General features: G+C 45.9%; 1 protein-coding gene across 1 annotated transcript in view; it reads right to left on the bottom strand.

Annotated features, from left to right (window-relative positions):
* CMTM4 (CKLF like MARVEL transmembrane domain containing 4) overlaps positions 1 to 17,972 on the bottom strand; it is a 65,596-nt gene extending 47,624 nt beyond the window's left edge. The window contains exon 1 of the mRNA XM_045890987.3: positions 17,661 to 17,972. Coding sequence (XP_045746943.1) covers positions 17,661 to 17,846 — 186 coding nt within the window. The 5' untranslated portion in view covers positions 17,847 to 17,972. The remainder of the gene's footprint in view (positions 1 to 17,660) is intronic.
* Positions 17,973 to 19,682: the final 1,710 nt, after the last annotated feature.

Below are 19,682 nucleotides of genomic sequence, written 5' to 3'. Positions count from 1 at the left end.
GCAGCGTGCAGGCTGGGTCTCAGCCCCCTCTCACCCTCCCAGTTAGACCTACTGTGCGGCACACAACCTGCCCAACTGTACAAAGTAGCTTTGGACAACGGAGATTTACAGCAGGATGATGACGACTTTCCTTGTTCCTCTAGGACAATAGTATTTGCTGAACCAATCTGGCTAAATCCTGTATCTGGCAGGTCTTAATGATATGGGTGCTAAGTATTAAGAAGTTTACTGTTGCAGTCGGCTAAGTGACCGACTCTTGGTTTCTGCTCAGGTTGTGATCTCATGGTCGTGGGATCGAGCCCCATGTCTGGCTCCGTGCACAGCACAGAGTCCGCTTGGGACGGACTCTCTTTCTTTCTCTCTCTCTCAAATAAATAAATAAATCTTAAAAAAAAGAAAGAAAGAAAGAAAGAAAAGAAGTTCACTGCTGCAAACAGGTAGAATTAAAAAAAAAAATTTTTTTTAACTTTGTTTTCGTTTATATTGATCTGGTCTGAGACACAATGATAGATTTTACAGTCCATCAAAAAACAAAAAAACAAAAAAGAGGGACACATGCACCCCAATGTTTATAGCAACAATGTCCACAATAGCCAAACTATGGAAAGAACCTAGATGTCCATCAACAGATGAATGGATAAAGAAGATGTGGTGTGTATATATATATATATATACATACACACACACAGTGGAATATTACGCAGCCATCAAAAAATGAAATCTTGCCATTTGCAACTGGAGCAAGAGGGTATTATGCTAAGCAAAATAAGTCAATCAGAGAAACACAATTATCATATGATCACAATAATATGTGGAATTTGAGAAACAAGGCAGAGGATCATTGGGGAAGGGAGGGAAAAATGAAACAAGACGAAACCAGAGAGGGAGACAAACCATAAGAGCCTCTTAATCTCAGGGGAAAAAATGAGGGTTGCTGGAGTGGAGGGGGGTGGAAGGGATGCAGTGGCTGGGTGATAGACATTGGGGAGGGTATGTGCGATGGTGAGTGCTGCGAACTGTGGAAGACTGATGAATCACAGACCTGTACCCCTGAAACAAATAATACATTATATGTTAAAAAAAAAAAAAACACAAACAAAAACAAAAAACAAAAAAGAACTGCAGGCCTCCTACAGAATTCTGTGGAACTAGACATAGAGGAGGGGCTCCACAAACTACTGACCCTACTGGGCACCCCCAGGCTTCCCCCAATCTGGCAATTTGTCGTTCTTTGTGGGTTTCACTCACCTAACTAGGTTGGCAGCCCCTGAGGCCCCCAAAGTCCAACCCCAACAGCTGAAGCTTTTCTAAAGCATCTAATGCAGATGAGGCATATGCAGGGTCTTCCCAACTACCTCACCAAAACCACCTTAAGCACCGCAATACCAGTAACGCCCTCATTACCCCTCCACGGTCATCACACATTTCAGGACCTGCAAAGAGCCATCTGGATGCATCCCCTGTGACAAATGGGGGTCTGTGTGCCCAGTTTCAGCTCCAAAACCATACTCTAAAAGAAGATAGACCATGCTGACAAATTATCCTGAGCTCAATTTATTACAGACAAATGAAGGGACAAAAAAGCAACTTTATTTCTACCAACATTTGGGTTTTGTTATAACCCAAACTTTGGGACCCCCAAGTCAACTGGCCGTCCCAGGACGTTCACTTGGGCAGTTTGCCTGGGCTGATTAGATACCTGCACTTTCGGCAGGACATCGCAGGCAAAGACCTGATTTGCCCTATATGGTCTTTACTAAATTACTGACCTAAAAAGCACCCAAGGATATTTACTACTCATCCTCTACCCCCATAATCACATAAAGGGTAAGAAAGATGATCTGAATTCAGAGAGCTGTTCCACAACTGTCTTCACAGAGCGGAAGCAGCTAAGTCACTGGGAAAGAGGCTCAGGGTCCAGGGCCACCAACAAACTAGGTAGCTATAGGTAAGCCACATTCTAGGGGGTCAGATTCGTTACCCATAAAACAAAGGAGGGACATACATGAATGGTTTCAAGTTTCCTTCTAATATAAAATTCTGATTTTCTGAATCGCAAGGTGTTGTGAGCCATCTTGAACCTCCACTATTGATTTATACGAGGATCTCACCTGGCTACAGACTTCCGTCTATCTCCCCCTCCCCAATTCATATGTTAATTATGGTATCTGCTGATGGTATCTGGGGCGGGAGCCTTTGGGAGGTTATCAGGGTTGGATGAAGTCATAAGGATGGAGCTGGATGAAGTCATAAGGATGGAGCCGTCATGATGAGGTTAATCCCTTATAGGAAGAGGGAGAGAGATCTTGCTCCCTTGCTCTCTCTCCATGCATGCACAAAGAGGCCATGGGAACACACAGCAAGTTGGCTGTCAACTACATGCCAACAGATCTGAGAATGATGCTTACCTTGCAGGTACCCTGACCTTGGCCCAGCCTCCAGAACTGTGAGCAATAAAACTACTATTGTTTAAGCCACCCAATGGCTTAACATTTTGAATGGCAGATGAAGACACACCCTCAACATGAATTAGTTGTTTTTCTATGCTTCCTGGATTTGGGGCTGGTTCCAAACTCACTAGTACATCAAACTGAACTTGGATGAATTGTTTTGTTTGTTTTTTTATAATTTTTTTTGAAGATTTTATTTATTTATTTATTAGAGAGCAAGAGAGAGAGAAACAGCATGAGAGGGGAGAGGGTCAGAGGGAGAAGCAGACTCCCCACTGAGCTGGGAGTCCGATGTGGGAATTAATCCCAGGACTCCGGGATCATGACCTGAGCGGAAGGCAGTCGCTTAACCAACTGAGCCACCCAGGTGCCCTGAACTTGGATGAATTGTTAAGTGCTTACCAAGCAGCCAAGTGTTTGCTACTGTGAACACTAAACAGGAGAAAACTGGGTCTCTGCCTTGCAGGTGTTTACAGACTTACTACAATTAACTGTAAGTATACCCAAATCTGTTCAGAAAGCCAGAAAATCCAGGGGTGCCTGGCTGGCTCACACAGAGGAGCTTGAGACTCTTGATCTCTGGGTTGTGAGTTCAAGCCCCACACTGGGTGTAGAGATTACTTAAATAAATAAAACTTAAACAAAAAATAAATTTAAAATAAACTTAAAAAAAGAAAGCCAGAGAGGCACCTGGGTGGCACAGTTGGTTAAGCGTCCAACTCTTGGTTTCGGCTCAGGTCATGATTTCAGAGTCATGAGATTAAGCTACACATTGGGCTCTGTGCTCAGCTCACCAAGTCTGCTTGAGATTCTCCCTCTCCCTCTGCTCCTCCTGCTCATGCATGCGTTCTCTCTCTCTCTCAAATAAATAGGAAGGAAGGAAGGAAGGAAGGAAGGAAGGGAGGGAGGGAGGGAAGGAGGGAGGGAGGGAGGGAGGGAGGGAGGGAGGGAGGAAGGAAGGAATCACAGAGTCCAGAGAGTGAGGGACACATGTAGTTTAAGCTGGTGCTCCATCACAGGAGACCAATCAGAACAAAGAAAACCCATGATGGGCACAGCAGGGCCAGTAGGAAGAGGGGTAGGGGAGAGCAAACAGGGAAGAGGGGTAGGGGAGAGCAAACAGGGAAGAGGATACAGGACCCAGCCTTACCCCAGCCCACTCCCTGCTGGGGTAGCTTCTGGCTGGGCAAAAGGCTGCAGTGCCCTTGCAGGATCAGCATGTTACTGTGGGAGAACAAGGAGCTTCCAGCCAGGATGAGGTAGCAGATCCAGGTCAAGAGAACCTGAAATGGGAGCGTGACTCAACTAGAACCTAGCTGGAGGAGCCAGGACTCATGTGCATGAAGGGTAACAGCCAGCATTCACCAGGTGCTTCTCTCAGCCAGGTTCCACGCCAGGCACTTTCTATTCAACCTCACGCCAACCCTGCGGCGGCAGGTGATCCTCTTCCCTGTATTCCTTCAGTTCTGGCCTGACTCAGGCCCCTGAAGACCAGGCTGAGGACTAAAGGGCATGGCCCTAAGTGTAGGTGATCAAGATCTATTTCTGTGAAGGAAAGTGACCAGGGAAAAACAAGAAAACAAGAGAGAAACCCAAAGTGGGGTAGAGAAAGCTGTAACGGAGGCTCTTCCAGTGACCCAACAGCTCAGCTGGAGGAGCAGGGGACACGGAGAGAAAGGGACAAATGAAACTGGGAGGGCCTAACATGCATGCAGTAGATAAAAATCCAGCCCACACAGGCCCCTCTCCAGATATCCCACATCTCAGACTAAATTGTGAAAGATTTTGAAATGGACCAAAAGGGTTACCGAGTATCTTCAATGCAAGAATGGGCCTTGTTAGAACATAACTTTCCAAGTTATCTGATCCTATGGGATTTGTCCCTTTTATGGCCTTTGAGATATTTTGCAACTCTTTTAAGTTGTACAAAACTGATAAGCCGTGCAAATGATTCTTGTCTGTAGACAGGCAAATTAACTGTCTGGTGGAGAGACAAGTGATCCCCCTTAGAGCCAAAGTGGCATCTATTTGAAATTCATTTCATGGTGTATGTGTGTGCAAATCCTTGAATTTTCCTTTGAACAGATTGGAATCCTACTGGTTGAATCTTACTGGTTCCCTCATTAATTAATAAACTCTTTTATATTTGTACGAGAGTTGTGATTTTATCCTTTAAAGATTCTCTTTTAAGACCCATAAACAAGCAAAAGTCCGAATGGATGCCAATAATGTATAGTAGCTGTTCTACGGGGGAAAAACAGGTTCCAGAGGTCAACAATTCTTTTGACCCCAAGTAATCTGAAGTGCTGGCTCAAGCGAACAGGGAGACAATCTAGCCTCAATTTTTACCTCTCTACCCCTCTTCCACCAGCAGTCTCCAGCTTCCTCACAACTTCCACTCACTCTGATCTCAGAAATTCTTAAATTTCAGTGGCAGTCCGAGGAGCTAAAAGAGAAGGACTGAGAGGCTCCCCTTTATAACGAAACCAACACCTCTCCAGGCTCTGACAGATGTGACCCCTTCGCTGTGGAAGAATCGGGAGCCGGAAGGGCTCTCAAGGCTGGCAGACCTCCCAGGAGCCGTGCTGGCCGAAGAGGGGAAACAGAAATGGACTAAGTCCCTGTAGGACGGGAAAGATGCGTGATGTTGGTGCAAGGCTCAAAACCTGCCTAGTGGTTGTAGAAACACAGCGTGCTCGCTGCAGGCTGGCTGCTGAGCTCCCCACCTCGTAGCCGGGGGGACCATCAGCAAGTTAGTGAGATCAAAAAGCCTGTTTTCTCATCTGTAAAGCATCTGCCTCATAGGACTGCTGTGGGCATTAAATGAGAGAACACATGTGTAACACTCAGCAGTCTGGCACATAGTAAATGCGCAATAAATGTTAGCTTCAATAGTTTTCTGACTGAGAATGAATTGAATATAATGTAAAAATAAAAACAAGGACTATAATAAAACCTAACTGCCACCTACCTATAAATTGCATTTGTCACATCTTTTCCACTCCCTTTGCCAAAAGACCAACTGGGTCTTCATTTCTCACCTGAATTACTCAACGTCTCCTATCATGCAGCCTGTTCTCATCTCATCCACCTCAAAATCATCCCTCCTCACCCCCTTTAACCCAGCGACAGCCAAGAGAAATAGGAGAACCACATAAGTGATTGTACATTTTTTAACAGCCAGATTTTTAAAAAGTAAAAAGAAACAGAATTTCATAGTATATTTACCCAGTTACATCTAAAGTATTATTTTGACATGTGATTAATATAAAAAATTGAGATATTTCACATTTTCTTTTCCTATTACAACTTCAAAATCTAGCATGTATTTTATACTTATGCACATCTCAATTCATACTATCCACATTTCAAGTAGCCTCAGCTCCAACCGCTCCCCATCTCTTTCAGGAAATCCAAATTCATTGGCCTCACAAATCAGGCCCTTTCCAACCTGGGTCCTCCTCCCCTTACCCAGGCTTACCCGTCCTCCTTACCTGCCCCTCCCCCCAGGCTTACCTGTCCTCCTTACCTGCGCCCCCCCCCAGGCTTACCTGTCCTCCTTACCTGCCCCCCCAGGCTTACCTGTCCTCCTTACCTGCCCCCCCCTTTGCTGGGATTGCCCCCAGCTCCCAGCACCTGGTATATTTCTCCCCCACAGGACACACCACACCTATGCCAGCCACTGGCTATTCAACACTAACACGTGAAGTGCCCGTTTCCCACAAGGGCCTCCTTGCCAAGCTGTCCCCGGCCTCTAGGAGGGCGCCCTTGGCTCTGGTGGTAAGAACACCCCACACCAAACCCTCACTCCCAAGCCGACTATGAGCGCATCGGAGGCAAGGACCTTTGTCCTGTTTATGCACAACAGCAGATGACCCAGCCAAGGGTTTCAAACACATATATAGATTTTTTTTTTTAAGGGGAGAATACGTTAGCACTTTTACCATTTAGCTACTGATCTTGATCTAACTCTGAAGTCATTCAGCCAACTCTTAAAGTATACACAATATACAGGGTTTGGCCCAAAAATGGTGGAGACATAGTAGGCAAGCTAAAGAGGCAACTACCGCTGGGACCGCCATTGTTCCTGGGGCTTGGGTTGTTGGTTTTTTGTTTTTTGGGTTTTTTTATTGGCACAAAAATCTTTTAGCTTTAAACTGTTTTTCATAGCTGTGCTGGAATAAATGGGAAACCACAAAAATGAAGGCTTCCACTGCACCAGTCATCAAATTGTAGTGGTAAGAAAGAAGCCATCCAAAACTATCCACATCTGATTGAACTCTCAACATTTTAAGTGTTTATTAACCCATATAATTCCCAAACTTAACCAGTCATTTGAAATGCTCAGAGACAAAATCCTGGGTTTCAGTATTTCCTACAGCCCCCTCCAGCCTCCAGAAGATGGAGGCCTCCCTTCCCAGGGCCCCATGCAACTGCTATTCTTTTATATTCATCAGAGAGCTTTATAAAGACAACCACTAGGACCAGCCTCAATCCTAGTTGACTTTTTCTTTACACATGTTAAGTTTCTGTGCTGAGGGCTCTCAAAAGATGTTGGCTTGGCGGATCCTGAGCGATCCTCTCTATCAACATGTTAATCAGAAAGCAGAAAACTTCGATAATAATCGGAGAATCCCTGGTTTTCATCTTACACTTTCCTAAGCAAAAAGCTTGGCGAGGCCTCTTATGGTTTCCCCTCCTTTTACAAAAATCTGCCTTCTAAGCAAAAGCTTCTGTTTCCTAGTAGCAGTAGATACCCTTTTAAAACTCACAGTTCAAAAAAAGAAAAAAAAAGAATTACAGTGGCATTTTGTTTCCATACTTTTCTCCCCAATATTTTCCACCCAGAACCGAGTCCAGAAGCTTATTTGTAAGTACACAAATGTAGGTTATTTTTCCCTCATAGATCCTATGTTTTCAAATAGTTTGACCTTAAAAAACTACCTTAAGTAACACTCCCTTTTCTCTCTGCATATTCAACTGGCTGACGAGGGCCTTACTATGTGCCAGGTACTGTTTGAGACCCTGGGGATATAGCAGGAAACTTAACACACGACACCTCTACTCTCACAGAGCTGAAGTTCTAGTCGGGTGGTCCAAGCTATGAAGAAAAATTAAGCAGGGAGAGGGGATCAAGAGTGGGGGTGGGGGGTGTCCTACTTTACACAGAGTGCTCAGGGAAGGTCTCTTTGGAGCAGAACAGAAGAACAACAGTGCTGGAGAACAGAGCCAAGTGACATTTTTTTGGGAAGGGGGCAGGGAGCGGAGGATGCAAGAATAAATCTCAAATGGGAAGACTCTGAGGCAGGAGTCTGTTACTCAAATGTCAATCAAAGCTTCTGATCAACAAAAAATAATCAGTACCATAAAATCCCAGCCAAAAAAGAAATTGGCCTGATTACTATTTAATGCAGTTATATTAGTCTTTTTGAAATGTAATTAGTACCTAGCCCCACAGTCTCTCAATCTCCCATTTCTACATTAATGAACTCTAGGGGTCCCAGGGGGACCCCACTCTGAAAACCAGTGACAGACCCCACCATTTAATGTCTGGAGACAAGACCACACATGACAGGCGCTGAGATGGAACACTGGACCCCACCTCGAGTGAGAATCTTTCACACAAAAATCTTTCCCATCAAGAAGTTAAACTGCTTAAAAATAAAATAAGATTTCCCAAAGGAGGTGTTGCTTTCTAAATTCTGTACCCTTCCACTCATCTGTCCCTTCTCCAGCCAGCTGCAGGCCTGCTCCCCAGCCCTGGACCACTTTGAACGGAGCCTTTGAAACTTTAAGTTGGCTTTCGGCCACCACACAAGATGCTGAGGCCATCCCCTTGTCCGGGGGTGCCTTGTTCTCTCATTCTCTACCTCTCCCGGTCTATCCTTCTTCCTCCTGGGCTCTCTGAAGTCCCACCTCGCAAATGAATCCAAATCCCAGCTCATCTCGCCCTGCTTTTTATTTCTCGCGCACACGTACAGCCTGTCCCCCGGCCCCGGGATAATCTTATTTTCCAAACAACAATATCAGGACACATTGTCAGTACATGAGTACTTGTTATATGAATCACTATAATTGCAATGCTTGGAATATTTCATAATTTAAAGTTGTTTTTTTTTTTTTTTAACTTCAGATGCACTTATATATCGTCTGATGAGACAGCACAGCACATTGGGACCATCTGGGAAAATTCAGAATCTGTGATCACAGTCACGGGCCTTTGACTACAGCTCTATTCTCTAGTAAACAACTGGATTTTCCAGAGAAATCGGATGTCATCCTACAAAAGGATCTGAAGCTACTTCCAGCAATGAGGAGACGAGGCAGTGACAGCAGCTGCAGGGGGAGGGCCAGAATGCTGGCATTCCCAGGTTATTTCAAGAGCTCATGGAACTAGCAGGACCACCGTACGAAACAATCAGCCTCGGCGGCCCCACAGACCTCAGCCCTTTATGGGGCGGACCACCTATGTGCTGTAGCTCAGGTATCTCCAGAACTCCCTCTAGGCTGGAAATATGCCTCTCCTGAGCACCCAAGCAAGGCATCCGTTTTACCAGGAGGGACAAGCATCACGGATTGGGCAGTGCACTTACACTCCCGTCTTAACTCCTCTAAGCGTCCTCTGAAGGGCCACGACCTGGGAAAGGCTCTTCCCGTGCTCGAATTATGAAAAAAGGCCCTCCCCCGGGGCCATCAAGGAAGAATTGATCTTGCCCTGTGACTCTGCAGGAACCAGAAGGTCTTACTGAGCTCACCGTTCCCCACTGGTAAGCACACTGGAGAACTGGAATAAACTGGGACCTTCAGGCATATTGCAGAGAAATGCTGACCAAGTCCATAATTTTTTTAATGCTCAGAAATTTAATGATACTGCCCTTTGATCTAGTAAAAGCATTCCTTAAAATGTAACAAAAAATAGTAACAAATCAAAATAAGAGTGCAGGATATTTACTGAGTATTCTTCTTAATAGCAAAAAATTGGAAACCATGATCTTATTGAGCCTCTGGAAGAGAAAAACTCCAAACATCTTTTCATTTCATCTGTCATACTGAGATTTCTTTTTTCCTCGTTTCCTATATGTTACAATTTTTAAAAATGGAAATATAATTGACATTTAACAATTTATTAGTTTCAGGTGTACGACATAATGATTCGATATTTGTTTATATTGGGAAATAATCACAATAACCTAGTTAATATGTGTTATCATCCATAGCTATAAATTTTTTTTCTTATGATGAAAACTTTTAAGATCTACTCCCTTACAACTTTCAAATATGCAACACAGGATTATTAACGATAGCCACCATGCTATAGCACGTTATAACCCCATATAATATTTTAACTAATAGAATGAGGGTAAATTCCTCTCAAATGAAAGAAATTCTGCCTTTAGCAAATAAATAAATCAAGTGCCCACTATCGTGCAGAATGCTTGTTGTTGTTGTTTTTTAACAGGAAAAGTTATTGAACAAATGTTTAAGCTTTTAGTTTCTTCAGGAGTTCTGTATTGTCTAAATCGTGCTCCCCAAAGGCCTCCAAATTACAAAGTAGGTAAAAGTAAGTTAAAGGTTATGGTCAGTACATTAGCTTTCAGGCTAACGTATGTTAAGATAGAACTTTTAACGGCTAACGTTTTAATAATTTTTTAATAGAAGATATTTGCATGTGGCATATAATTCAAAAAGTATAAAAAGTCATACAGTATGGGGCGCCTGGGTGGCTCAGTCGTTAAGCGTCTGCCTTCAGCTCAGGTCATGATCCCAGGGTCCTGGGATCGAGCCCCACATCGGGCTCTCTGCTCAGCGGGAAGCCTGCTTCTCCCTCTCCCACTCCCCCTGCTTGTGTTCCCTCTCTCGCTGTGTCTCTCTGTCAAATAAATAAATAAAATCTTTAAAAAAAAAAAAAAAAGTCATACAGTAAAACTAAGTCTCCCTTCCACTCTGGCCCTCAGCCACCGGTTTCCCAACTTGTGTCATTTTAGAGATATTCTATAGTGCCAACAGGTCTGTAACACGTTGTATGTGAGGCACTTTGCTCAGGATTTTATATGCTAGGCTCATCAGTGCACAGTACTATCATCAACCCTAATTTATAAGTCAAGAGACCGGCTTGTGGCGTGAAATGAACAAGAAATTGGCCAAACGTCTCATACTCTCAGAACCCATCCCCATCTTCCCACTCCCCAACACACACACACACCCACCCCACCCCACCCCCTAACAAAGGTGACTTGATGTTAAGTTGTTCTCCCCACCCCTAAATACTCTCCCACCAACTTCACCATCTGTTTGCCTGGCTAATTTGACTTTCCATACAAATTTTAGAATCAGGGCACCTGGCTGGCTCGGTCGGTAGAGTATGCTACTCTTGATTTTGAGGCTATGGGTTTGAGTCCCACACTGGGTGTAGAGATTACTTAAAAAAATAAAATCCTTTAAAAAAAAAAAACCCAAAAATTTAGAATCAGTTTGTCTCTCTCTAAAAAAATCTTGCAGGGATTTTGGGATTGTGTTAAACCTATTGATCAATTTGTGGAAAATATTAAACCTATACTGAGTCTTCTGTGGGGCACCTGGGTGGCTCAGTCGTTAAGCCTTAAGCATCTGCCTTCGGCTCAGGTCATGATCCCAGGGTCCTGGCCACTCCGCGAGGAGCCTGCTTCTCCCTCTCCCTCTACTGCTCCCCCTACTCGTGCTCACTCTCTCTCTGTCAAATAAATAAAATCTTTTTAAAAAAAACCCTATACTGAGGCTTCTAAACCATGAACATAGTAATATCTGTCCACTTATTTAGGTTGTCTTTAATTTCTTTCTCCACTGTTTTGTAATTTTCAGTGTACAGATCCTGTACATATTTCATTAGATTTATACCTAAGTATTCCATTCTTTTCAGAGCTATTGTAACTGTCAGGGTTTTCTTGTTTGTTTTTTCCTGTTTCTAATGATTTATTGCTTTTATTGTATATATATATATATATACAGATATAGAAATACTGATTTTTATGTCTTGACCTTGTATTTTATAACTGTGCTAACTCACTTATTAGTTCTAGGAGCTTTATCTAGAGATTCCCATGGGATTGTCTACACAGACAATCATGCCATCTGCAAAGAGGGACAGTTTTCTTTCTTTTCAGTCTGTCTGCCTTCCATTTATTTTTCCTGCACTGGCCAGCACTTCCAGGACAATGCTGGATATCAGTGGTGAGAATAGAGATCATTGTTTTGTTCCCCATCACAGGGGGAAAACTTTCATTTTCACCACTAAGTATGTTAGCTGTAGATTTATTTTATTTTATTTTATTTATTTATTTGACAGAGAGAGGCACAGCGAGAGAGGGAACACAGCAGGGGGAGGGGAAGAGGGAGAAGCAGGCTTCCCTTGGAGCAGGGAGCCCGACACAGGGCTCGATCCCAGGACCCTGGGATCATGACCCGAGTGGAGGGCAGACTCTTAACGACTGAGACACCCAGGAGCCCCTGTAGATTTTTGATAGATTGTCTTTTTTGGATTGAGGAAGTTCCCTTCTCTTCCTAGTTTGCTGGCAGCATTTATCCTGAATGAATGAATGTTGAATTCTGTGAAATGTTTTTTCTGCAGCCATTGACATAATGTGTGTTTTGTTACTTAAGCTGGTCATTTGGTGGATTACATCTATTGATTTTGGAAAACTGAACCAGTCTTTTATACCTGGAATAAATCACAGTTGTTGGTGGTGTACTATTCTTTCTACATAATATCCCTGGATTTGATTTCCTAGTATTTTGTGGAGGATTTTTGAGTCTGTGTTCATGAGAATGATTGGTTTATAGTATTCTTTTCTTGAACTCTTTGTCTGGTTTTATAAAATGGATGTGTACTTACACTCTCCTGAGGTCTGGGATGATAATTTTATTATTTTGAACACCAAAAAAGTTAAGAGTGGTTTTAACTTTGCTTTTCTGTTAGAATTAATTTGATTTTAAGTCTTTGGCCATGAAGACAACTTCCAAAGATAACAATAATTTCCTAAGTGAAAATGAGACTGTTTTACAAGGAGCCACTTTAAGGTAGATCTGAGAACCCGTTGCAGTGAAACCCACTACTTCACCCACAGGCCCTGTCACATCCCCGCACATAGCAGGAATGGTGAGGGGTTTTGCCCAGCTGGCTTGAGATAAAGAGCAGACAAGGTTTCCATCAAATAAAAGATATGTTATTACTCAACCCTGAAATGTAAATACTCATATTTGCCTTTGAATTACCTAAGAAAGCACCTATCAGACATTGACTTTTTTTTTTTTTTTTAAGATTTTTATTTATTTATTTGACAGAGACACAGCGAGAGAGGGAACACAAGCAGGGGGAGTAGAAGAGGGAGAAGCAGGCTTCCCGCAGAGCAGGGAGCCTGATGCGGGGCTCAATCCCAGGACCCTGGGATCATGACCTGAGCTGAAGATAGACACGTAATGACTGAGCCACCCAGGCACCCCTCAGACATTGACTTCTTAGTTCTTACAATTCCTAAAATGCTTGGTCATTACTAACCACATTACACTATTGAAGAAGCCAAGACAAGGATAGGTTTAAGAGATTTCAAGATCAGCGGAACTAAAATCTGAATTTAAACACCTCATATCACCCAACTTGGTTATAAAGAGTTCTAAAATAACGACAATACAATGTCAGAAAGTCAGTCAGGCATGGGAGAAGCTTAAGAAAAGGATCTGAGGCAAAAGAGCTTCCTGAGAGGTCTTTTTAGAACTGAAATACTAGGGGCGTCTGAGTGGCTCAGTCGGTTAAGAGGCTGCCTTTGGCTCAGGTCACGATCCCAGGGTCCTGGGACTGGGCCCCGCGTCAGGATCCCTGCTCAGCGGGGAGTCTGCTTGTCCCTCTGCCCCCCACCCTCACTCCATGCTCATGCTCCCTCTCTCTCTCAAATAAATAAAATCTTTACTAAAAAAAATAGAAGTGAAATGCTGACTCTCTTGGCACTTTTGAGAAGGCCCATCCCCTCACTGAGGAAGTGGACAGACCTGTTGGGTGAGGGGCAGGACCCCACACAGGAACTGCACACCTGCATAATGGCCACTGAGAAATCGAAACCCTTGTAAGTCTCTTAAGCATGCAAAAGTCACCCAAGCCATCACCAGGGTGGCCAAAACCACAGAAATGTCCTTGGACTCAAGGTCGCCTGCTCTGTGCAACTCAAAATGACGTGTCCAGGAGGCAGTAAAGAGCACACTCTGAAACCAGACTGCCACGGGGTTCAAATCCCAGCACTACCACCCACCAGCCATGTGACCTTGAATGAGACACAACCTGTGTGCCTCAATTTCCTCATCCATAACCTAGGGGTAACAACAGTAGAGTAAGCTCTCACTAAATAATGCCTACTGGGGCCTGTCCTCTTCTGACCCTGTCCTAACTCATGGTATAAATGACCGAATGCCTTCCCCAACCACCCAACCCACGAGCAAAACTATGCTTTCAACCAAGCTGATGAGAAAAAGCAAAAGGCCTACATTAACTATTTCATTAACTGATGTCTGGAAGCTAAAAACCAATAAGCACTCACAGAATCCACATTCACAAGAAGGAAGGAAGTATTGGGGCGCCTGGGTGGCTCAGCTGCTAAGCAGCTCGTCTGCCTTCGGCTCAGGTCATGATCCCAGGGTCCTGGGATCGAGCCCCACATTGGGCTCCCTGGTCATGGGAAGCCTGCTTCTCCCTCTCCCGCTCCCCCTGCTTGTGTTCCCTCTCTCGCTGTGTCTCTCTCTGTCAAATAAATAAAATCTTAAAAAAAAATTTAATCTATGAAAATACTGATCAATTTTCATTTTTCAGATTAGTTTTAATATCAAAAACATTTCATTTAAAATATCAATTTAACTTTTTTTTTAAGATTTTATTTATTTATTTGAGAGAGGGAGAGAGAGAGAGCACGAGCAGGAAGCCCATTGCAGGACTCGATCCCAGGACCCTGGGATCATGACCTGAGCCAAAGGCAAAAGCTTAACGGACTGAGCTACCCAGGAGCCCCAACAATTTAACTTTTAAATCACTAGGAAGTTGGGACACCTGGGTGGCTCAGTTGGTTATGCGAAGGACTGTTGATTTCAGCTCAGGTCATGATCTCAAGGTCCTGAGATTGCTTGGGGGGGGGGGCGTCTGAGCTCAGCGGGGAGTCTGCCTCTCTCTCTCCCTCTTCCCCGCACTAGCTCTCTTTTTCGCTCTCTAAAATAAATAAATAAATCTTAAAAAAAAAATAAATCACTAGGAAGTAAACTATTTTTAATTCAAATATATAATTGTAATTTGGGGATGGCAATTTCACCAAGTTTCTTTAAAGACAGGAAATATTAATTAGCAGCAATGATATCTTTTATTACACACTAAGCACCTAAAATGCTAGGTGCTAATTTATACATCACCTCATTCTCTTAATCCTTTTAGGAGGCAAAGGCTCATTTTACAGTAAAACCTCAGCCTTGAGGTTGAGTATAATGGTTCTGATAGAGAACTGATTGCTAGCACCTGTGAGAGGCTTTAATACTTTGCCAAAAAAAAAAAAAGATATAGAGGGGCGCCTGGGTGGCTCATTTGGTTAAGTGTCTGAGTTGAGCCTGCCTCCCCATTTCCCTGTCTCTCCCTCTGCTTGTGCACTCTCTCTCAAATGCATAAATAAAATCTTTTAAATAAATCAATAAATAAAATGATATAGAAAGGTAAGTTCAGGGCGTGGCCCAGTCAGTTAAGCGTCTGCCTTTGCTCAGGTCATGATCCTCGGGTCCTGGGTTCCAGCCCCACATCTGGTTCCTGCTCAGCAGGGAGCCTGCTTCTCCCTCTCCCCCTGCTCATGCTGTCTCTCTCTCTCTCTCTTGCTCACTCTTTCTCTCAAATAAATAAATAAAGTCTTAAAAAAATAGTAAGTCTGAAACTTGAATGTGCATGTGAATCACTGGGGGAATCCTGTTAAAGTGCAGATTATGATTCAGAAGGTCTAGGGTTGGCTCTCCGAGTCTGCATTTCCAACAAGCTCTCAGATGCTGGTAATGGTGCTGTTCTATGGACCACACTTGGAGTAGCAAGGATCGCTACAGGTTGCAAGAGGCCACAAACCACAAAAAATGTCCATGAAAAAACTAAAATGAAAAAGTCAGATATTTCTCAAAAACAATATGTTAACTGTAATACAAGCTCTAAGGTAAGAATTATAACTTATCCGTATTTCCTGATGGGATTCTGAACTTTGTAAACATCTTAAAAATATCTTCACAAGGACTTCTTGTTTAAATCTAGAGTCCAATCTCTCAGCTTTGTGAGGGTTCCGCCCCCAAAAAACCCTGACTTGATATCAAGGCTGAGAAGCCAAGTACATGGAAGACTGTTTCAAGTTGCCGTACCCTTCAAGCAGGTCCCTTTCTTTCACTCACCCACACATCCTCTTACTGTTTAAATTCAAACGTGAGACAAATGGCAGAGTTACGCGAGATTTTAGGGGCTGGGCCCGCAAGTTTTTCCAGATGAAAAGCAAATTTCTACGACAAAACAGCATCTTACCAAAAGGCAATGACAAATACCACCGGCTTCCATTCCTGGCCTTAGGTGACAAAGTCCCAGCGATGAGATGGCAACCAGCACTTTATACAAACTACTGATTTTCATTCTTTTACCAGATCCTTTGAGTGGCTAGTTCTCTTTACTTTCAAAAGTCCACAGAATAAACAAAGCAAGGTACTTAGCAAGGCCCTATTTTCCACCTGGGTCCAAGTTCACGCCCTGTTTTTTTACTCATTTCTGATTATCTGTGCTGTACTCAAACATTGGCTAGCTGCCTCTTTTAAAAGGCAGTTATACACCACCCTCCTCCCTCCCCCACCTCCTCCATTCTCTTTGCTAACAGCAATGCCTAACTACAGAACCAACATATCCCTGAGAACATTCCAGCTTACCGGATAAGGTCAGTTTAAAATTCTAGAGAGGGGTAACCTATTCCATTTGCCTTTTTTAGAGCCCTTCAAAAATATCCCCTGTCCATCAGCAGAACAAGCCGGAGAGAGAGAAAATAGTCTATGATTCTGCAATTTACAAACACTGAGACCTTCATTTAAAGGGTGTCCACATTTTATATTATTCCCAAGGGATGTTTATCTATGTACTCAACTAAGCATAAGCCCAGTGCCTGGAAGAAACAATATGCACACATTGCAGCTCTAAGCAAATGGCTTCTCTGGCCGAGAAGGCTATAAAGTTTTGCTGCCAGGCCTCAGAGGAAGGCCTACCTGTGACAGGGAATACGGGACACGTTTTTTCCCTGAACTGGAGCATGCCCTGTCCACTAGAGAGCTAAGCAACTGCCCAGAGAGGCCTGTTACAAAACCATAGAAGAGGGGCAGAAGTGGTAGGCCTCTGCCCTGAATACCCTGGAAGCTGAAAAGAAGAATTCTGAGATGAGCTCTACTATCGACAAGTCTGACAGAAAGTTCTCTGTTTCTGTTGCCTCCAACACTGGCTGCCCTCCTCCAGTGATTTAACTCTGGGTACCAATTGGGCAATGCCAGCCACCGAGCTGGGGCAGAGGACTGAGGGATGCTGGTTGGGTCTTCTAGGTTAATTAGCAGGAATCAAACCTCTGCGGTATAAACTGGAGACTTTGGGGGGCAGATCTGGGCACCCCCGCTGCATCTAGGCTACATGCCTCCATTCAACACATTTATTGAGTATCTACCCTATGCCCTGCACTCTGCCACATGCGGAGAAGGAAATCAAGCCACAGTCCCCAGTGGTGGAAGCAGACAGAGAAGGGCCTTCAGCGGAGGTGGAGGTTGTGAGGGCCCCGAAAACCTGCCACAAATTGCTGTGACCAGCAGTCACCCAGGGGACAGCATGACCTCCGCGCCGGGCTTCGCTGACCACCAAGCCCAATAATGAAAAAGGCTGGCGACGGCGAAGGCGGGAGTGAACAGGTAGGCCCGGGGGGCAGGTGTTCAGGTAGGAGGCGCACAGCTGAGGCTGCAGGGCTGGAGAGGGCAGGGTCCCCAGGGAAGGTGGGAGGGCGGCCCAGGACCCCGCGAGGGAGAGGGGGCGCGAGCAGCTGGGGTCTGGCCCCGGGAGGCGAGTGCGCGGCGGCGGCCCGCAGGGCCTGCGCCCCCGAAGCGGTAGCGGGGAGGGAAGGCGCCCGGCTAGGCCGCCCGCCCGCACCTGGGGCCCCGCCCGGCACCTACCACTTGGGCGACCTTGAGGCAGCCGAGCGCGCCGCGCAGGTAGTCGGGGTCGCAGCGCAGGCCGGCCAGCCCGCGGCGCTGGCTCACCGGCTCGGTGGTGGGCTGGTACGGGCTGCTGGCGCCCGAGATCATGGAGGTGCTCGAGGCCTCGCCCTCGAAGCCGTCCAGCTCCTCGCCGCTCCGCATGCTGCCGCCCGACCCGGGCCGCCTCGCGCGGCCGGCCCCCGGCGCCCGGAGCTGGCGGGCTCAGCGGGGCCGCCGCATCGCCGCCGCCGCCTGCCTGACCGCCCGCGGCCCGCCCCGCCGCCGCCGCCTCCTCGGCGCCCGCCGCCGGCTGCAGCCGCGGCTCGGTCCGCTCGGGCTCGGCTCCCGCCGCCTCGGCAGCGGAAAGGGAGGGAGGCGGGAGCAGGCGGAGAGGGAAGGAGGCGGGAGCCGGCGCGGCGGGCCGGGAGGGGGCGGAGCGAGTGCCCACCCGCCGGCCTCTCGGCGGCGCTCCGCGGCTAGGGCGAGACGGAGGCTGCGGCCCGCGCCTAGGGGCCTCGGGGGGCGGGGCCTCGGGGCGGGGCGGGAGGGGCGGGGCGCCGTCTCCTCGGACCCCGCCCTCACCTGCCCGTGCGCCGGGGCCCGAGGGCCCGCTCCGAGTCCTGCGATCCCCGCGTGCCAGGGAGGAAGGAGGGCCGAGGGAGCGTCAAAGTGGACCTAGAGTACACAGGGTTGCTTTCCCAGGGTGCTGCCTTAGTTTTTCCTCTGGAGAAAGTGGGGTCCTCTGCAGGTAGGCTGGGAGAGTTCCCGGTGAAGACCAAGATGTGCTGTGCGACCCCCTGCTGCGAACGGCGCTTGGTCCAGGGTGGGTCGGATCAGAGGAGGCTAAGGGTCTGGGTTCCCACCCTGGGCGCCTTGCAACATAGCAGAACTGAAGCCAGGGACTGAGCGCGGCGGGAGTGAAAGAATGAGTGAGGGGTCGCTCAGCACGAGGTCTGCAGAACAGACACGATAAATATTTGTAACTCCCAATGTAAAGTTCTAGATCCACCGGCCTGACCGTGGAGGGGTGCTAACACATTGTAGACCCTCGGTAAGCAACGTTAGTTGCCTCTCAGCTGAAACGATTTTGCAGTCTCTGTCTGATCGTCAAGTCAGGTTAAACACAGATTTTTGCTCTGACGGGCATTAATTAGGGACCAATTTGCAATTCAAGTGTGAAGGCTAATTTTAAGCTCAAGTAAAACACTGACTTTCTAAGAATTGTTGCTTTGGTACTGAACTCTTACACACCAGAAATATTGAGAGCTTCCCATGCTCTAGGCACTGAGCAAGACGCTTGAAGAAGGTATTATCGTTCCCATTTTACAGAAGGGCAGATTAAGACTCAAGAGTGGTAGTAGCTTGTCCCCAGCGACACAATTTCGTGGTAAGCAGAACCTGGGTTCCAACTTTTCACCACACAATATTGCCTAATATATAATGTAGATAGATAGGCTGGTGAACTCCAAGCTGAGATGCAGTAAACACCATAACTAAAAAGATTTCCATTTAAAGGGCTTTCACCTTTAGGTTACCAAAGATGGGAAAGACAATGATCTCTAATACTCTATCCAACCGTATTGGGCACTTACTGTGTGCTAAGAAATATACTAGGATCTGGAGATAGACTGCCAGGTAAAAAAGACAGGTTGGATGCAGGCTTTGGCTTCTGATGTCTCCCCAAATCCCTGTAAAATGACAGTGATGGGGATTTGGGGTGGGGGGCATAAAACCACTGGGACAAAGAATGGGAGACAAGGGCAACAAAGTGGAAACAGAATAGCAAATGGGCAAGTGGTAACTGACTTAGCAGATCCAAGAAAGCTAAACCCTACATTGGCACAGGGAAAAGCTGAACTACAACCTAGGTTATATCACAGGACAGAGGGCTCTGGAACAGGCAGCACCAAGCCCATGTAGGAGTGGATCATTAGGCACAGTGGAGGGCAGGGGTACCATACTGAAAATTATGTATTTGTGTGTGTCTATGTCTCTGTG

The sequence above is a fragment of the Mirounga angustirostris genome, unplaced genomic scaffold (assembly GCF_029215605.1).
Source record: "Mirounga angustirostris isolate CCGP_5_RB_7025 unplaced genomic scaffold, mMirAng1.0.hap1 SCAF_16, whole genome shotgun sequence".
Lineage (NCBI taxonomy): Eukaryota > Metazoa > Chordata > Mammalia > Carnivora > Phocidae > Mirounga > Mirounga angustirostris.
This window is presented reverse-complemented; position numbering and strand designations above follow the sequence as displayed.